This window comes from Limulus polyphemus, unplaced genomic scaffold (assembly GCF_000517525.1).
Source record: "Limulus polyphemus unplaced genomic scaffold, Limulus_polyphemus-2.1.2 Scaffold2532, whole genome shotgun sequence".
In the NCBI taxonomy this organism is placed as follows: domain Eukaryota; kingdom Metazoa; phylum Arthropoda; class Merostomata; order Xiphosura; family Limulidae; genus Limulus; species Limulus polyphemus.
Window position 1 is genome coordinate 71579 of NW_013668142.1, and position 15427 is coordinate 87005.

Consider the following 15427-nt stretch of genomic DNA (forward strand, 5'->3'; position numbering starts at 1 on the left):
GTAATCTCTGTTCTTGTTTCTTTTCTTGTTTGTTTTCTCGTTCTTCTTGTTTCTTTTGTTTTTCCTCCAACAACTGCTGTAATCTCTCTTCTTGTTTCTTTTCTCGTTCTTCTTGTTTCTTTTGCTGTTCTTGTATTGCTGCCATCAAATCTGCTAAGTCGTAGTTTGATTTGCCACTTCTGGTTTCCATCTTCTTTTTTTTTTCCATCCCACTCTCTGACACCAATTTGTTGCCTATCTGCTCGTTTGTTAATTTCCGGTATAAATTCTTTCAGAGGAACTTCAGCAACAAAATTATTTTCTTAATTAAAACTAGTTTATTCTTTCTCAATACAACTTTGTAATTCACAGTATTTCCACAGTCAATACATTTGCAATCTCGATAACAAAATACACACTTTATATTACCGTCACTACCATTCGCTTGACTTAATTATCTGTCTCTATATCTATCTATCTATCTCTGCAATTGTGCTGGTTTTTCTCGCCAGGCTTATATACTAAAAAAGAGGGTGCTTGACGCAATTATCTGTCTCTATATCTATCTGTCTATCTCTGCAATTATGCTGGTTTTTATCACCAGGCTTATATACTAAAAAAGAGGGTGCCTCGAACAAATTCGGGCCTCCCCGATAATTCATGATCCTTCCAGAAACTCCAGTGCGCATGCTTCCAGTGTCTTGTGACTTCTGCTGTCGCAACAATACTAAGCAAACAATACAAAATAATAATAAATAATATAATATAAAGTATACACACACACACAAGTAACTAAGTAAAAAGATTATATTAAACATTTTAATAAATTGAGATATTATATTTGTAATACCTTCAAGATATTTTTAAAGTAGTTATTTTATCTTATCATAATTACTTATTGAAACCATTCTAATGTATATAAAATTAATGTTATTTCAAGGAATCATATGGAAAAATTATCTTGGTTATCTCTATATTGAAGAATCAAAATTGTTTACAACTATTATTACAGCTATAGAGACTCACTGTTAGATACTTCTAACATGGTGAAGGCTGATAAGTGAGATGACCAGCAGGAGAAAAGACCATCACTATATCCTAATGATATGACACCTTTTCTTGACCACTGCCTCTTTGAGCTATCCCAAAACTGACAATCAACAGATAGCTTTCCTTTTGTTGACACATTATGAGTTTTTGTCATACTGATCAGAACAGTGTCAAATTGATTGTAACTGAGAGGAACAACAGTACCTGCAGAGTATAAAAGATCACAGAAAAAAATCAAAGTTTGTTGAGAGTTCCAAGATGCAAGTCATTAGAAAGAAATAACAAAGTTTCTAAAATTTATTAAAATCCATGAAGTTTGTTATGTACATTCAAACTAATTAACATTTAAACATCCTTAAGATCTAACTTTTTTGGGATATATGAATTAATAATTACAAATACTAGTGATAATTTAAAATTTTTTCAAGAAAAAAAATATTCTTTGGCTATGGAGACTTTATGTTAAGACTTTAGAGATTTGTACCAAGCAATGGTAAGATAAGAACTAAATATTAAGCAGTAAGTTCTTTCTTTGGCTGAAAATTATATGACTATTTTTAATTGATGATGCTTAGTAAAATTGTTTTAGTAAATTAATATTAACAGTTTTGTCAAAATTTTAAGTGTTATTTACTAAAATAAATACCATAATATTTCAAATTGTGAGTTATTTATTTATTTGTTCTTTATGAAAAGTTTTATCATAGTTTTAAATCTGTTTGCAAAGAAATGGGAAACTGATTCTACTTTTATGCATAAGCAACTGTATGAATGTTATATATATATATATATACCTGTTCCAGGTGTCCTCATCTCAATACTAACCACTGGTGCAAGTCTTGTGGCATAGATACCATCTGGATATGGACTATCTGAAGGGTACAATATCATAGTTATGACCACTCCATCACAGGTCCACTCACCGCATGGCCAGTGTCTGAATCTACCAATAAATGCAATCCACATAAAGATTGATTTTATGATATATTTTAAGCACAATTACTGTTCTACTATAAACCAAGATTCATCATTACATTAGTAACTTGTAATCAAATACTTCAATAAAACAATTTTGCTCTATTTCTCAGACACAAATAAAACTTCACTCTTTTTAAAAATATTTTTATAACAACCCTAAGTTACCAAGTCCATGCATCCTGACAACACTGAATCCATAGAGAAATATCTCTAATGAAAAGGAACTTTAACTATGAATAAGTTGAAAATATTACAAAAAATAGGATGGAGTCACTTATTTTGTATTTCATGTTCCTTGTGAACGTTACTTACCTAATAACTGAAGTAAAGTTGCATATTGTAGTTTGTTCTTTGTTATATAAAACTTGTGCAACAGAAAACTATGTATATAGTGTTAAAGCCAAATTCCTAGTCTGTACAACATACCTGTTGTTTTTGAACCTACTTGGCATTAGAAAATATATTACTATATAATACATACCTATTTCTTACATGTTTATAAAATTCCACCATGGCTTCCACTGGCTCACCATTAGAATGTTTTCCTTTGACAATAACAGGAACTGAATCCAGTACTTTATGTTCTAACACAGCTTTAGGAAACCCATCATGCTCACTTTTCAACTCCAGTGTCTGACCTCTAGTCAAAACAGCTGCTGCTACCTTTAATAAAGCACCTAAAGTTTGTGTAAGCTGCTGCATCAATTTCACGTCACCGAGGGAAACCTCCACAATTTTAGTAAACATGGTCTTTACTGTGGGAAGAATGTGGGTCACCTAGCACAATAACAAGCACACCAATATTCTGTTCAATTGAGATTTTACAGAAATATCTTATCCTTATTGAACAACAAAAAGCATGTAGTACTATAATAGAGACATTTGCACTTTTGTTTTGGCATCCACTTGTTTAACTTACTAAAAAATCATTTGAACTGGTGTAAACATTTAATTTTAGTAAGTTGAAGGTCCTGCATATAAATACATAAACTTATAATCAACACACAAAAGGTTAATTCTATTCAATCCTTACCTTTTTCACCATCAACTTCTTCGTAATGCGTTCTATAATCATCATAGCATCTAATCTTACAGCAGTATTATTAATGGTTAACAGAGGAAGCATACTGTTGTACACAATAAGAACATTGCCAGTAGATAAAGTGCCTGAGAGAGCTGAGAGTGAATACTTCACTAGAGTTTTAACTTGTTTGGTTGTGACATTTTCTGCTAATGCAAATGTGGCAAGCGAGAGCTGATACAAGGCATCTATGGGATTTCCTATAATAATGAATGAAAAATCATTCATTTGAAGCTGAAATTAACTGATTCTACTTACAAATAAAATATTCTTTCTTTTTATATTCACATAAACTAGTATATGACAATAAAGAAGGTGACTTTTTACATTATAATAATATTCAATTCTTTATTTTACAATTGTGCATACACACATGTGTGTTTGTATGTGTAAACACAGAATGTCTGCAAATAGTTGTATACATTTTAATATGTAATAACTTTTACATGAAAAAAGATAGACATATGAAATAAAGTACAAATTGGTTTCTATACCCTCAGGTTTTACACCATCTATATATAAGCTTTCATCTTGAAGCATTTCTTCAAGCATCTATACCATTCATAAAAAAAAATAAATACAAGTATGTATTTGAAAATTGCATTAACTGTTTCTTTTAAATGCCCCTGACACTGACAAATGTAGCTGGATGTGAGGTGCAATCTGTACACTTAAAACATCCCTCTCATCCAAAAATCTAATGGTATTATGTTTGGAGAGTGCAGTATGCAAGCTAATAGTCTGATGGTTGAATAAGATACTGACCGTTTCCCACAAACACAAAATGACAAAAAGACAGGTACCCCACTAGAAGAAACACATGCTAAAAACACCATCAGCTTCCAGATGTTGCGAACAAAAATCTTCAGCATGTCAATACATAACTACAGTGACTATTTTCCTCTTGATTAAAATAAAAGGGGCCTTAGATATTTTTTGTCATAAAACAGCATTCTAAACAATGATTTTTGGTGAGTCTCATCTGCTCAAATTCAACAGTTATTTCTGATTAATTTTGCACATAGATGGATTTTTATTTCATTGGACATGATATAGCAGTTGAGGAAGGAATTCACCATGATCCATTTGGCTGAGAAATATGGCAAACAAAAGAGAGTCCAGCCTCATAGTCCACTTTTTGTGGTTGTTGCTCCACCTAGTTTTGTACACATGAAAGTTCTAGAATGTTTTTAAAATCTTAAATACTGTGGCTTCTGGTATGTCAAATTCAACAGAAGCTTTACTCATGTATTTTAACAGCTTATAAAAAAGGCCTCAGTTACTGAAGCAAAAAAGACTTCACTTAAACTGGGTTGTCTAGTGCTCCTCTATGCACACACAGAGTTTGTGTATGAACTGCTTGTGTGGCTACTTAACTGCATTGTCCAGTGGTGCATGTGCATGACAGATATGTTGGAATTTGTGCACAACAAAAAGAGATTTGAATTCTGTATACCACAGAATAGATTGTACTTTTTGCTGAGCAGTCATCGTTTTGGCAATATTTGTTGAAATATTTTGAATCTTGGTTGACATTATAGCTGGTAAGATGGAATAAAACTTGATAGTTTTAGACTAAAATGTGCTTTATTTTTCTTTAAGTTATTAAATCTTAAAATGTGTAATTTCAGTGAATCTAGGCATTTTATTTTAGTTTACAGCTAAAAAGCAAACTGTAAATAACTTATAAGTAAATTTTTAACATTTAAGAATTAAAATGTATAAAGTGAGGCAAACAGTATAAGAGTATTTCACATATATCAAGTATACCACCTTCTGATTATTAAGTTTAATAACATTTATGAATAACAGAATTCAGGTAAAAAAAAGGTTGCAAAAAATATAACACAATATGTACAAAACCACTAGGTCTGCCAAGAATATCATTAATAAACAGATGTCTTCTGAAACTAATTCAACCATTCTTTGCATTAGTTTATATTTAATTATCACAAAAATGTTTTACTGTAATTAGAAAAAAAAAATCATTTCTCAATATTTTTCTTATTTGGTTCTACATTATTACGTCAATTAACTTACAATACCCACTATAATTGCTGCTTCAATTATACAGGAGAAAGCTACAAATTACAGCTAGTTAATTGCCTCTAAGTGTTTGTTTCCTTATTAATTGTTATGAGAACTGATAATTCACTATTTCCTTTCATGAAAATCAAAATTTTTATTCAGAACAATCTTTATTTTCAGTAAAGATTTCAAAAAATATTTACGAGTATATTTTCTCAATCTGCTAAGAAAAATATCACTCATTTATAAATAAATTAAACTGAGCATCAAATCTTGTTATTTTGTACCTGAATCATATGTTTCTTTTGAACGAGCCAATAGCACCATCTTTTGGAGAGTGATATTTGTAGGATACATGACTTGAACAGGCTCAGAATGGAACCAAGAGCAATAATTAAATTTGTCACATACCTAAGAATTATAAAGACTACTGAGTTTTAAATGACTTAATAAAGAGACTGTGCTTTGAAATGATAAACAGCTGTTAACAGTTGACATTAAGTCTTTAGTCTGAAAGTTATATCTACAAAACATATATAATTTTAGTAACACAGATTAATAATACATATTACAAAAACCTTTAAATTATTACGGTACTTGTATTTCATTTGAACACATGATAACCCATGAGTAAAGTACATGTTGAAACTGAAATTAACTGACAACATAATGAAAGTGAGTTTTTACATTACAACAATTTTCAGCTCCTTATTTCAAATAAATACATTTATATATGTGCAAATACAGGTTGTCTGCAAACAGTTGTAGAAAATGTAACATGTAATAGCTCATAAAACATTTATAGATTTATTAGTACAATGATAAGAACATTTGTAGTTTTATAGAGTTAACAGATTCTTAAATGATTATTCATTGGAGTCAATAACTCTAACCAGTGATTATGAAAACATTTCAATAAGAAATAAATATTTCATCCTTTTTTCGATACTGATTATCCCTATTAACTTAGATGGAAATAAATAGGCCTACAGTTAATATGATTCAAGTCATGTGGTGATGATGGAAGGACTGATATAGAACAACTTTATTAGTTAATTATTACAGGTGTAAACACTACTGTTTTTAGTGTTTTGTTTTTGAACTCAAAAACCATTTTTTTTTACAAGATGAAAATTTTAATTTACCAATCCACAGAAACATACAAGATGAGAATCCTTACCTCAGCCCCAAAAACTAACACACCATTTTCAGGAAGAAGTGGTCCAAAAAACTGAAACACACTAGAGTACTGGGGCTGCGTAACAGGAACCCAACCTTGTTGAGACCTCACATACAGCTGGTATGTTAGAGGAGCTTTGTCCAGAGGAATGGAACATCCATAAACCCAGCCAACTGCCTTTTTTTTTAAACAGGAAGAAAATATGATTACAGAAAACTTTAAGAAATATGTTTAAGTCTGATTAATTAATTTCTTAGTTATTTTCATTTTAGTAAAGTTTTGAAGTGAACAATGTTTGCTATGATTTAACAATACAATTTACTATATGATTTATGAATAAGTACGCAAATCAAAATTCTAGTGTTCTTTTAAAAATAAGTTATTGAATTAAAAGATGTGACTCTATAAATAGTATTGCTATTTACAACACACAATTTTTAACATTAATAGGAGTCAAAATTAACAGAACAGACACTAATAATCTGAAGATTGAAGAAAATGTATTTTACTATGCATGAACTTCAAGCATGTGGTTAAAAGTAGTAAATAACAAAAACAGAAGTTACCCTATTGAGTGCTGTGAAAGATTTGACCTTAACTTGACACAGAGAGACAGAAGGTGTAGCATACAATGTCAGATTATTCATACCACATCCTCCATGTTTATTACATACAGTTACAGTAACTTTATAGAAACCATGCCCCACCAGGGTTCCTAGGAGATAGCATAAAATTTTTTTAACACAAATTAATACTGTTATCCACTATTTCAAGACATTAACAGACATTGCATCTATTTTAATAGATTTTAAAAACATTTTGAATAATGATTAAATAATAACATTTAAAAATCATAAAACTGAGAACGACAAAATAATAAATTTTCCATTCAAATGTGTTTTTTTGTTTTGAAAGCAATGGTACCAACCATTTGACTATATTAAACCTGATCTATTTTTCATCTACCACTATTGCTTGTATATCATATTTAAAATAACAGTAAAGACATTACTATTTTACAATCATGTGCAAACTGTGTATTATAAGAATGGGATATGCTTTTATAAATGTAAGAAACAAAATATTTTTTTCTGTTATCTTTTATCTAAACTTTTCCTTAGGGTGTACATAGTAATTATTAATCATAAGATATAATACACTATGACTATTTATATTTTTATCAGTGATGATATTAATGAATGTTTGATACAGATTGAAAAAAAAGAGTAGGAAGTCAGAAATTAAGAACTTAACAGGTATTTTGAAGTGCCATCTAAAAGTTGTAGCCTTCAATAATGATTTGTTTGGTTGAGGATAGTGTTTAAAACAAAACACATTACTTATTTTATTTTTGTAAGAAAAGTTGTGTAAAATTAAAATTAATTTTACTTCTTATTTTTTCTGAGCAAGATGTTACACATCACTTACTCAATATGTTAACATGATGATAGTTTAAATGAGAAAGGTACCTTCTGGTATAAAAAGTTTTGTCCTTCCTTTCTCTCTTCCTCGGAGTCCACCACTGTAACCATAGGAATGAAGAAAGTCTACAAAAGTACAGAGCAGAATCCTTTCACTTCCTTACAGTTGTACTTTAAAGAACCATGTGTATACAGCAAATTAAAACATTATAATTACCTGTTGTCTAATACATTCATTGTTTTGACTTTGTCTTTATCATGAAATAATAATACCCTCTAGTAAGATTTCAAAAGTAAACTTGAAAAATGGTTTGAACAAACTTGTAACATATAACACATAATCACTTTGCTATTATAAAGAAGAGGGAAAAGTATCCATATCTTCAAAAATGCCACTTACAGCATAAAAACTTAGTTAATCCTATCATGATCAGACATTTTGTACCCTTAAGAACCAAAAAAATTATAAAATTTGTTGAAACATCACAAATTTTATATTGGATATATTTATATCCTACAAACTATATATAATTGGATTCACTGCAAAAAACATATCAAAGTATTTGCATATGGCAAGCAAGGGATTGACATAATGGGCTTGGAACAAAAACATTTTTAATCATGTTATACATATTTTGAAGAAATGTTTATTTGTCAACATAATGAACAAATAAAAACACATGTATATACCTGTTATATTCCAAATAACAATGAATATAGGTATTGTGTATGAAGTAACTGTGGCTTTTACTTTCACAGCAGCTCCAGCAGGAACATTGAAAAGGTTAGAGTCCGGCATCACAGGTTTTCCATAAACTGTTACTGACTGAATGACCACCTATAGAATATTGAGTGCAACTTCTAAACTTCACTTTATGGTTAGATCTTTAAAGATGTTTCATTTTACAACTTAATTGTGATGATTATGAAAGTCAAAGTGGCTGCTTGCATGGATGAATGTTTTTTACAAACTTTCTCACATGTAACACCTTTCCTTATATATACATATATTTTCAAAGTCAGCTAAAAGCAAGATCAAATGTTACTAACTACCACCGATAAATTCAGTTCATCAGGTTTACTTGAAACTGAACAAGTTTCTGAACATTAACTGTTATTTTTTCATAAGTAAAGCAGAATAATACTTGCTTATAACCTAATTTTATTGAACATTTGAGCTGTTCATTACTTGAAAAAATTTACACCAACATAAAACTCAAGGAGTATCATACTGGTTTAAAATATGTCAAAATCTAAAGTGTATATATATATAATGTTTGTAAAAACCTCCTTACTGGTTTCAAAAAGTTTTAAAAATTAAATAAATGTAATAATATTTTTTCTATTTGCAATTTATGCTTTTTTAACAATACCAATAACTATATTTAAGTTTTTCTTTATCTGTTTTAAGCACACTTAGCCACTGGAGCAACAATATTTAATATTAAACTTATTGCTTAAGTGTTATATCATTTTAGAAGATAAAAAAGCTCCAAATATTTCTTCTGAAATATATTCTAAAATTTATTAAATACTGATGATATCAGTAGAATAAAATTAGTTTCATCTTGCATTTTGACATACACAAGCTATTTATTTACTAATCTATATACGTTTTTATAATGATTGTCATCAACACTTAAGAGGTGTTAAATATAGATTAAAATAAAATTTAATATTTGAAGCTAGCTACATAATATAAATATGACAAAAAACAAAAGAATATTAGAGAAGAATATATTCAAATATGAATTAACAATTATTTTGTGTTTAATACCCTTAGTTGGAGAAAATGAGAGAAATTTACAAGTGTGGTTTGACCCAACCTCTTCATATTTTATTTTATTAACAGTGTATCATAAAATATTTTTGCACATGTGTGAACAAACTGCTTTTTGTTTCAAATTCTCACCTGTGGGATATTTCCTTTAACTACAGTCACTGAAACCATGGCAATTTCACTGTTCTGTGTATGATTGGATACATTAAACACTTGAAGACCAAAATTTAGTTTCTCTCCAGCTTTTAAAAATTTCGAATTTATTTCAAGAATTGGCTGCTTCTGTTTATTTCTAGGAATGAGCAGGCTGCTGCTGGACATATCCTTATGATTAAAACATGGTTGTTTGTCATCAGTGTGGCAGCTCCACTGATAAACCAAAGACATCCAACCCTGACTTGAACCTGATCCATCAAGTTGCATTACTCCACTTTGTGTTCCAACAATCCGTGATGAGGTTCCTAAGTGAGAGTTAAAACTTAAGACCTAATGAATGGTTCTGTGAAAAATTACTTTGCTTTCTGTTACGGCATAGAATGACATTCCATAATAGCATGCATTTGAACTATTTAATAACGAGAATGATAAAACCACTTTATTCTTTAATAGCCCAATACAACTTTCCAGTAAGAGGAGTGTACATAATAGCACATTAACTATATCTTATATGTTGTATGTGCAATAACAAAAGCTTTAATTCACTCAATACAGAGCTCACAAGGCTCACTAGGTTATAACATACAAAGTCTTAGTTATAAAAATGATATCTAAATTGTTCACATTTGAAATAAAATATACATCTTAGGGTGTAGTATGTCAGACTTTAACATCCAAAACATAAAGAGTATCTTCCACTTTGTCAGATGTTTCACACTATGCTAGAGCTAGAAAAATATATTTTAGAGGTGCAACTTTATAAGTTAACATCTTCTTAAGTTAAAAATGTATTTCCAATCATACTTACCTCCTCTCACACTACAGCTATTACTTGACTGCTAGGGTTTCCTTCCTTTGCCCATCTGAGCATTGGTCTGAATTTTTTGCACTTGCTCCTGTCTTTTATTCCCACTTAATTGCCCTTGGAGATATGTGTCATGTGACACTTTCCACTTATGTCAATGCACCCTCTATCCAGGTACTGTATATATAAGCACCTCATTCAATTAATATTATCACTTTTTTTTAGACTAACCCAATCTGCAGTCTCTAACACCAGCTCTTAGTGGGGAGGAAGGTTGGGAGAGTGAGAGAGGAGGTAATTATTATTGGAAATACATTTTCAATATAAGAAAATGTTAACTTCCAAAACATACTTACCTCCATTCACCTCACACTACAGCTAGAATACCACATTAATAAGGTGGATGGGCTGGTGAGGATGTTATTCATACAAAATACATTTGCATAGATCGTGGGTGTGCCAATAGAAGCTTAGCACCCTCGTGGGGGAACTGCACTACATCCAGAACAGGTATGCTCTTCACCCGGAACCTAAATCATGCCATTCGGGTGGAACTTGACATGATTCGTCATCACTGTAGGCCAGGCCCTAATCAGATAGCCAAGGGGTCACTGCTCAGAGTTGAAATTATAAGGCTATTGTTTTCTAAGTCCCATGTTGGTGAGTTGGGCATTTGAACCTCAATATATATATATATATATTTGTGAGTGGATCCCAACCTGTAGCCATAGAGTGATCCATTCTGAGCCACCCGAATCACAAGAAGATAAGAAACACCGAAGTGGAAAAACCCTCTCCTCAACCCGAAGAATTTCAAAACGGGATCCTGTATGCCATACTCAACCTGAGGAAACAGAACTCAATCAGTCTGGAATTATAACCACTCCCCAACTGTATGGGCAAGGTAAATTCCACATGCCCCCAAAACTATGGGGAGGATGTGGAACAAACTGTGCTCAACCATAGAACCCAAGATGGGACAACTAGGAATTATGAGGAAACAATGGATCTTCTTCCATGAACAATGTACTGAACCGATATTGATCAAAAAGAAGGGCCACACTCAACCCAACCAGATAGTGGAGCATCAAATTTGAAACGGTATTATGAGTAGGCTCCCTTGTAGGCTGGTGCCTTTTCTTCCAACATTTGGAGAAAAACATCCAAAAACTTGGGTAGGAGGGCCCCCAACTTCACCCTCTTCTCGAAGAGGGGAGGAAAGTCACTTGAATAGCCTCTGTCCACCACCCCAGCAACTGGAAACCAAGCATGGTAAGGATTCCCTAGCTCCACTAGTATGAAACAAAGGGGTTAATGCACATTGGGGAGCCCCGAGGAACAATGCCCTGAAAACAGTGCAATAGGTGAACCAAGTTCCCTAAATTTTTAAAAGCAAACTGATCCCTTTATGCTTTACTCATGATAATCTATGAGTGGTGGTCTAGCTTAATACAGTAACACTAATTGACCTGCCTTTAGGTGGTCTTATGGAACACCCCATTTCTACAGAGCTTGTTGCAACCTAGATAAAGTATATTGTGTTAGTGGTTGCTAGTGTGGTATTGGTTTGATAAAAGCACACCTGCCTGGGCAACACTTGTCACAGAGTGGGATCCAGTGGAAAAGAAGTAAAGGACCCTGGAAAATAAAGAAGAGACAATAGTAGTAATGAAGATACTGACACCTACTTATAATCTAGTGGATGTGGTTAAGATAGCTATTGGGAGTAGTCAAAACCCTCAAGAAAGATACTGTCAGATCATCCAAATAATGTGAGATAAAATTATTTGAGGAGGTCCACATACCAGCCTATGCAATGTCGTCCAGCAGGCAATTCAAACAAGCCACTAAGGACATAGAAATGTGATGAATCTGAAGAGACGTGACTTGTAGAAGACTCCTCACCTCCAAAGAGAGCCCAGAATAAGAAATACAGATCAATTTCCATACCCACCTCTAAAGGCATTAGTGCGGGCAACATAACACTTCAAGACCATCACTGGACATAACAAATGATTGAGATTTGATTGGTCATAGAAGTAAGAAATAGTGGTCATATGAATTGGTGAAAAGGATTTATCCCCTTCCCTGGCTGCCAGTGTCTTAAAGAAGAAGAACCTGTCTGTAGACACAGTAAGAATGATAAAGCGCTTCTGTGCACAACCAGTGCAAACAACTCTGATCAGCAAGGTCTGTAGGTCAGCAGTAACGAAAATTAAACCTTCAGGGAAAGGTGATACTTGGTACATGAGGCTAAGGTCTCAAACTGCTATTGTGAGAGCGCATGTAATACCACCTTAATATATCAGTTAGGTAACTGAAATGGTGTTTGGGATGAAGGACCCAAAACAACATGAGGAGGCCTGAGAGTACTGGGGACTCCAGCATCTAAAGGTAGTCAATAAGGCCGCCTCATACAGGGCGATTGTGGAAGATGCAAAACTCTTGTCAAAGAGCCAGGTCAAAAATGGAGTTATGGTTGGCACTTCTGATTAAAATGGGTTCAACCTCCTCACAGTACGCCATTGCTGATATGTGTCCCATTTCCATTCATAAATATCCATCATGGCAACCTTAGAAATTAAACCTTGATGCTGTGCATAAGACCACATAACCTCCAGCCTGAAGCTTGAGCTTCAAGATGGCTGGGTGTACAATGTCATATCATGGCTGCTTCAACAGAGATGGCCAAAGAGGAAGTGGAAGAGGTGGGCACTCCTGAAGGTACCCCAGAAGCAGAAACCAGAGTTTAGCTGCCAATCCGTGGAACTGTCAAAGTGAAGCCTGACGATTTTCATAATAAGACATTACCTTTTGAACAGCAAGAATGTCTAAAATATTGTGTAGAAAAGTCTCGTTTTCTGTGCATAGATCTTGGAATTCCTGACTGTTGAAATATGCACCCCATCTCTGAAGCGAGGCATCAATGAAATGACGGATCTCTGGATGAGGTGGTGGCAGGGGAACACATATCATAGTATTGTTCTGATCTAATCACCCCTTGAGATAGAAAATAATGATCTTGAATACGGAAACTGTGGAATTTAGTGAATCACTGTTCATGATCTATTGGTTTCATAAAGACCACTGAAGGGATCTCTTGTGTACTCATTCCAAAAGAATGAGCGATTAAAATGATGCCCACATTCTGAAAAGAGAGAGAACCATCCACACAGTGGGAGAAGGAGAGATGAATAAGAGTCACACTGCCTGTTCCATAGCTTGGAGCTAGACAGGAGTCGGCTGAGCCCAACAGAGATAAGTGTTGAAAAAGATACACAGACTGATGATATATTGTGTTAGAGTGAAAATAGATATCTCAACTCTGATTTGAAGCCTGCCAATTGACAAGATGGTGCCAGGAGTAACAAGTTGTCCATGGAATGGTGTGTGCACAGGCCTGGGAAAAATAGGTGTTGATAAAAAAAAACTTGTATGATTCAGCAGAACACATATGGTGCCAATGCTAGTCTGAAGGGCAGAGCCCTGAACTGCAGCACCTGACCCTTATGCACAAAATGCAGATAGTGGCAGGATGCTACCACTATGGAAATGTGCAGATAGGAGTCGGCAACATCAAACTTGTACATCCACAATCCTTGTAAAAAAATGCTAATGCAGAGTGTGGAATGATTCTCTTGTCGACATTGGAGGATTTAGGAAATCTAGGAATTGATATAGACGAGAAACATCGATGACTGGATGCCAATCTCCTGTCTTCTTGGGCACAACAAACAGACAGAAATAAAACTCTGGAAGAACTGACACAACTCTCTCCATTGCCCCCTAGACCAACAAAACTCTGATAGCCCTAGAATCAAGTTCCAAAATCCTAGTATCTGCGGTGAGGCGGAAACACTACAGGTTAAGTGGATAATGGTGGTGAAGATGTGAACTGCATGACTAATCCTGACTCAAGGATCTGTAGTGCCCATGGATCCGTGGTTAAGGTTTTCCACATGGCTAGAAAATATTGGATCCAATGGACCGAGGGGTTGATGATGGGGGTCAGGACCCTCAAATAGGGGTGAAACTATGATTCCCTGTAGGAGCTGAGGAAAACCGATACACTAATGACAACAGGGATGAATGCAGAAGCTGACAATTGAACCAATGTGCATTCTATCAATGGTCCCAACTTGTCATCATATTGATATGGTGATCCTGAGAGTCTTCTGACAAAGGTTGAAGGAATAATAAATATCTTAGCACTATATATAGGGGGAGACGAATCCTAGAAAGTTTTGATCTATTCAGGTTGACTACAGACTTTGTTCTAGAACCCCAAATTTCCAGGAGCATGTGTATTATTTGAGAGTACGAATATGCGTGCATCTGGTGGTGGTAGGCTAAATCACATAGTTCTGACACCCATGGCAGACAAGGTATAGCTGTCCCTTCATGTAAGTGAGTAGTAAACCTCCCTGCATGAACCATAATATCAGTGGATGGAGGGAGAACTAAGTATCTGCTCCCAGACCTTTCAACCATCAAGAAAGGTGCAGACTCAAAAGCAACTGGGGAAAGACCCAAAACAAATGAAGAATAGGGGCTTGAGGCAGTTGATCCCAAAATGGCCTCCTGAGAAGCCAACAGAATAAAGGAAGGAGTAGAAAAAAGTAAATCTAAATTCTCCCCAGAATGTCGAGAATTGCCCTCAAATGCAACCTCAAAGCCCCATGGAGGAATACCACCAAACTGAATATATGTCTCCATCTCACTGCAAATAAGGTCACTGACAGTTTTGAACTGAGAGCGACCCCCCCACCCCCAACAGAGATGGGATAGGAGAGACCTGATTTGTCTCCGTGATGGAAATAATAATCCAGGAATTCATGCCATATATTGGCTTGCCAAATGAATTATTTCTTTTAGAAAAATCAACTAGGTAGCATGAAGAATGCTCAAAGTATCTCCAATGGTTGTGGTACAGAGAAACTCATCAGTGAATGCTTTGTCGAGAAAAAGT

At 33.8% G+C, this 15427-nt stretch overlaps 1 protein-coding gene across 1 annotated transcript in view; it reads right to left on the reverse strand.

The window, feature by feature from the left end:
* LOC111087726 overlaps positions 1-15427 on the reverse strand; it is a gene marked incomplete at its 5' end in the record, with an annotated part of 57976 nt that overhangs the window by 12558 nt on the left and 29991 nt on the right. Inside the window, 10 exons of the mRNA XM_022395356.1 lie at positions 1006-1233; positions 1824-1972; positions 2489-2784; positions 3041-3288; positions 5404-5527; positions 6297-6473; positions 6863-7011; positions 7766-7843; positions 8408-8555; positions 9630-9958. Of these exons, the coding sequence (XP_022251064.1) occupies positions 1006-1233; positions 1824-1972; positions 2489-2784; positions 3041-3288; positions 5404-5527; positions 6297-6473; positions 6863-7011; positions 7766-7843; positions 8408-8555; positions 9630-9958 (1926 nt within the window). The remainder of the gene's footprint in view (positions 1-1005; positions 1234-1823; positions 1973-2488; positions 2785-3040; positions 3289-5403; positions 5528-6296; positions 6474-6862; positions 7012-7765; positions 7844-8407; positions 8556-9629; positions 9959-15427) is intronic.